Raw genomic sequence first — 5,246 nt, forward strand, 5'->3', positions numbered from 1 at the left:
AGAGAGATATGAACACAAGATTTTGAGAACGAAGGAAATAAGAGGAAAAAGGAGCAAAGGAGAGGAAGAAAGCCGAATAGCACAGGCAGGCAGAGGAGCGTGGAGGGGGGGGCGGGAAGGCCCATAGAAAATTCATTTTAAGTAGACTCTAAAATAGAAGTTTGGCGGGCGTTCTTGGAGTCCTTGTTTTTCGCCTCTCTGCGAGGCAGAGTTTGTGTTGTGTAATAAACGTGGATTGAAGGAGTGCACGGGTAGTGTAAATACGCCCAGGGGAAACCAGGAGGAGCCAGCGCAGCGGCCGCGCCACGGTCCGCGCCGCGCGGTCCCCCCCCGCCTGCCACTGGGCAGCCCGGTCCCTGCCCGCCCGGGACGCGCGACCGGCAGAGCCGCCGGGGGCGTGGGAGGCGCCCCGGCCCGACGGGGCGGGGCCGCTTTAAAGCGCAGCGCCCACGGCCGGGCGTCTCAGTCCCGGAGAGAGCGGAGCGAGCGCGAGCATCCCGCGTCCAGCCTGGATCCGACCGCGCTGCCCGCCGGACTCAGACCCGCACTGTCGCCGGCGGCAGGGCCGAGAGCATCAGTCCTTGTCAGAGCTGCTCTAGGAGCGCTGCCTCACCTCGGGGCCGGGCGCCCGCGGACCAACTCCCCGCTTCTGCACCTGCCCCCCAGGAGCCTGTGCTGCCATGGCCAACGCGGGGCTGCAGCTGCTGGGCTTCATCCTGGCCTTCCTGGGCTGGATTGGCGCCATCGTCAGCGTCGCGCTGCCCCAGTGGAAGATTCACTCCTACGCCGGCGACAACATCGTGACCGCTCAAGCCATGTACGAGGGGCTGTGGATGTCCTGCGTGTCCCAGAGCACTGGGCAGATCCAGTGCAAAGTTTTCGACTCCTTGCTGAACTTGCCCAGTAAGTGCGCCCCCCCCCCCCAACCCCACCTCCACAACGCAGAAACCCCCTCAATCCCGTGTCCAGGCTACACTGGTGTGCCTTGGACGGATTCTGCAGTGGAGTGTGCGATTATGTGACTCCCCGTCAATTGATCACATGCTTTGTGGTGAGAAAACAGGGAAGACACTGGCTTTGGAGAAGGGGGGCCGAGGCCTGAACCCCTAGTTTGGCCTCAAGGCCTCTGGGGTCAGTTCTCCCCCTCTAGGTGTGGCGTCCTCCTTTCATCCTCTGAGGACCCCAGGAGATTGAGAGCCTGAAGGGCAAACTCCAAGTGCAACTCAGGCTGGGCGTTGTGTGTAAAAGAAAGAGCAGTAGGTTGCGAGAGAGAAGAGCGTACCTTGAAATGTTGGGAGCTGCAAGTTTGTATAATTAGATGATCCCAAAATATTCATGGTAATTGAAAAACGAACAAGCTCTAAACCATTTTCAAAAGTTATTTTTCCCATGACTTTTCATAGTAAAAAGTCACATTCTACTGGCTGGACCCCATCTTCATTTCTCCCACTTACTCTTGTGGGTTATTAACTTGATTCTGCTCCTGATTTCTAAAATCCAGGAAGGGTGGGCACACCCCTATGCATCCTCTTCCAAGCTTGAGGAAGCCTCGTTCCCCCAAAACGTTTACTTTTAAGCAAGGAGGTGGGGCATTTTTAATTTAGAAAGAGAAGGTGGATAGCAGGTGGAAACAAGGAAAGGTCCTCTCGCACTTCTCTTTGAAAGGCTGAATGATGGTGCTGAAGCAAAATGGAGCACAGGAGACACAGGTGGGGAAGGCAAAGGTCAGCCAGAGGAGGAAGGAGGAAGGCAGTGAGAGATGAGGGGAGCAGCTGCTTTCCAAACTTTCTTTCCCCCATGAAGGGATTTCTCTGGTGGGGTTTCTCTTCTCACCTCTGTCGATCCGGGAAAGGCTACATAAAGTGCCATATCTGAGGGTGATGTGGAGAAGGATCACAAAATTTAAAACATTTTTTTCCCCATTTTAAGACCACATTTTTGTGTATGCCAGTTCTAGAAAGTCATTAAATTCCTACTTAATTAGGTAATGGTTTTTCACGCACTGAGTATCTGTTATGGTCCTTAATTAACTTGAAAAGTGTCCTTGGTCTTTGCTTATGTAAACAAGCAGTGCCCTCTCTGCCACTGGCAGCTCCCTGTGTCCAAAGGGGGATGTGAGCCTCAAACTCCCCTGCAGGTGAGCCTGCAGGACAACTGCTCTTAAGTGTGTGTCCATGTCCTACAGAGGAGCACCTTTCAATCGCACAGGGGGTTTTGTAAAAGGCCATATAGTTTCAAGTTGTAAAACAGGTATTCTGACTCTAAACACCTGTGGAATTCGATCATTCTCTATGCGAGATTTTGAGTGTTGTCATTTCTGCTTTTTCAAAATATTTCATATGGGAATCCCTTAATACCAAGAAAAAGCATCTATGATTTTAGTCATTATGTGTCACTTATTGCCCTGGTGTGTTGTGTTTACTCTAACAGTGAAATAATCATAGAGTTTCCCCAGAGATGATGTCAGAGACTATACATTCTGGTACTATGTTGGGGTATTGGCAGACAGAAGGTTCGAAAAGAGATCCAGAGAAGTCTGATAGTTTTATTCCCTTGGTTAAAATTATTTACTTTCATCCAGTTTCAGAGGTTTTCCTTTAGCTTTCTAGGACCTTGTGGGGTCAGATTTATCTATATCATAAATACTCAAACAGACTGTCCCTACACATGACAATGGGTTTCATGCTTTATTTTTTCCTAATGATTAAGTTATCACAGTTTTCATTGCTTTAATGGTAGAACTATGCCACACCCCCTCCTACACATACTTTGTACTTTGGCAATTTTTTCCTCATGGGTTTGATTCCACCCCCACCCCACTTTCGTTTCCTCCAGATCAGAATACTGTTTTTATTTTGGTTAAGCCAGAACTTATCCAAGATGGGGCTAAAGGTTTTCTCACAAAACTGATTCCCAGAAGAGGGAGGTTTGACTCACAGTATCTCTCCCCTAAACCAATGAGTCACTGGATGCCTTTGGATGAAGCTCAGAGAACGTGTTGCCATTTCCTCACCTGTTCAAGTCCACCAGATGTAGCCACCTGGGGTGATGATTCATTGGCTGGTTTGGGTATAATTCTGGGATATATAGAGGTGACAAAGATGAAAAAGATATGCTTTTAGATGAAATGCTAGGCTGTAAGTTTCCTGAATGTGGACCTTCCTACTGGACCCCACTTGGTATTTTACAGAGACAGTATAACTGGGAAAAATATAAATCCCTCCGTCCTCTGTTCTAACTACCATCAGTTGTGACAAACATAGAACCTTCATAAAATGTCTGTGGGTTAGACTATACTGAAGCAGTGTGGCAAATAAGATAGAGTAGGATCCCTTTAGGTGTGGCTTAAACAACAATTTATGAAAAATATACTAGAGACACGTCTTGGGAAAACAAATATTACAGTGAATATTGTAGCTGCAATATTCTGTTTCACCTGAAGCATGTGATGTTTGCTGAGCATTTATAAGCTTACCATTTTCCTTGTTGGGATCCAATTCTCAAACTTTTGAGAAGGTACTGTGTACTCTGGGTGCTTAGTTAATTTCTTCTTGTGCTGCACTTTTATAGCTACAGCTGTCCAAAGATTAGCCTACTCTTAGAGGCTGGCTAGTGGGAGTTGTTCAAGCAGAGAATGACTAACCATATTGTAGGAATGCTGTGGGGAAGATCCAAGCACCAGACAAATGGAAGGTTAGGCTAGACTCTCTCAAAGTCTCATCTACTTCTGAGATTCTGTAATTTGTTTATAAGCTCCCCAGCCTGTTAAACTTGCTCTGCGTGAATCTACATGTGTGTAGGCGTGCATAATGAGTATTGGTTGTCCTTGAGGTTTCCCCGCACTCTCACCATGATGTCAGGCTCAATCAGGGAGACCAAATCACCGACTTGGGCAGTCTTTGGAGCATAAGCAAGTAGAGAGGCAGACACCCACTTGTGCTGCCCCAGAGGGCATTACTCCTGCTGCATGGAGGGCAGTCAGGTGGCCATGCTTAGTTCTGACTCTTGGAATGATGGAAGTTGAAACAGAAATCAAGGATTGAAATCAGAAGATCTCTGCTCTTAACCGGTTTTGAACTTTCTAGCTGTATATGTAGAGATAAGTCAACTGACCTCACTGAGCTCTATTTTCCCACCTTATAAACTAGGGCAGAGTGGGAGGAGTGGAGAGGTAAGTCCATGATTCATTCACCTATTCAACACAGGTGAGCCAAGCTTGTTTTTGGACCAAAGTGACTTGTACGTTCATTTTCATCATGGCCTCCTAAATGACTAACTTCACAGATTGAAGGAAAAGGGGGGAAACAACAGAACTTAGATTTCTTTCATTACAGTTATGAACAAATGAGACAGAAGTAATCACAAAGGGGTACATTTAGTCATGGGACAATTGCTCTAAGAAACAAAAACAGGTAGGGAAAAGCTAGGTTAAATAAGTGCTTCATAATCCCAGTCCACTTCAGCTATTGGTGTGGTGCTAGTCTTCTGGGGTCAGACCCAAGGACCACCAATAAAAGGTAATGAGCCAACAAAATGGAGATGCTGATGATGAGGATAGTGGAGAAATTTTTACCTTGGTTCAAGTGTAAGGTTTAATGGGTTAAAAAGTCATGGGAGTATAATTCTATGACTCTGGCAAGCTTATTTTATTGTGGAGAAGAGAGGATGTGTGTTCTAGTCAATCAATATTTAATTTATTTCCCCAAGATTTATTACGTAACTGCTGAGGCTATAGAAATTCTCTTTTGTTTATGGCAAGTAATATGCAGAATTATAATATGGTCAGTAAAAAGGTATCAACACTGACAGATATTTACAGGATATTCCCCAGCTTGAGTATCAAGATGTTAAAGAAAAGGGAAAAAAAAGTCCTACCTACTTGGCTCTGCTTGTCTTTCTACACTGATGTTGATTAATCTGGTATAGATCAATAATGTCTAACTTAGTTCTTGTTTTATAAGTAAAGATCTTTGTAAGTTTGTGTGTGTGTGTCTCTGTGTTTCGTTTTTAATTATAATTTTGGTCTGAAAGTATGAGAACTCCTTAGGGGGTCTTTAATCTCAAGATTATCAGTCTAGCCAAGTATAATTAAAAGACTGCCTTCTCGGTTTACTGCTGAATAGTAATGAAAAATAATAGTGTAACATTTGGACTGTTTGCTAACCAGAGGCTCGGTCGACCATTGTAGTTGTAGGGAGGAGATCTTCTATTATAGAGAGATCTGGGAACGAAAGAATCATAGAAGG

The 5,246-nt window shown here is 45.8% G+C and overlaps 1 protein-coding gene across 1 annotated transcript in view; it reads left to right on the forward strand.

Moving 5' to 3' along the window:
• Positions 1-544: 544 nt before the first annotated feature.
• Positions 545-5,246, forward strand: part of CLDN1 (claudin 1) — a 14,756-nt gene continuing 10,054 nt past the window's right edge. The window contains exon 1 of the mRNA XM_004713402.2: positions 545-903. Within this exon, the coding sequence (XP_004713459.1) occupies positions 681-903 (223 nt within the window). The 5' untranslated portion in view covers positions 545-680. The remainder of the gene's footprint in view (positions 904-5,246) is intronic.

Source organism: Echinops telfairi, unplaced genomic scaffold, assembly GCF_000313985.2.
Source record: "Echinops telfairi isolate 266 unplaced genomic scaffold, ASM31398v2 ScPeMD7_7407;HRSCAF=8445, whole genome shotgun sequence".
NCBI classification, from domain to species: domain Eukaryota; kingdom Metazoa; phylum Chordata; class Mammalia; order Afrosoricida; family Tenrecidae; genus Echinops; species Echinops telfairi.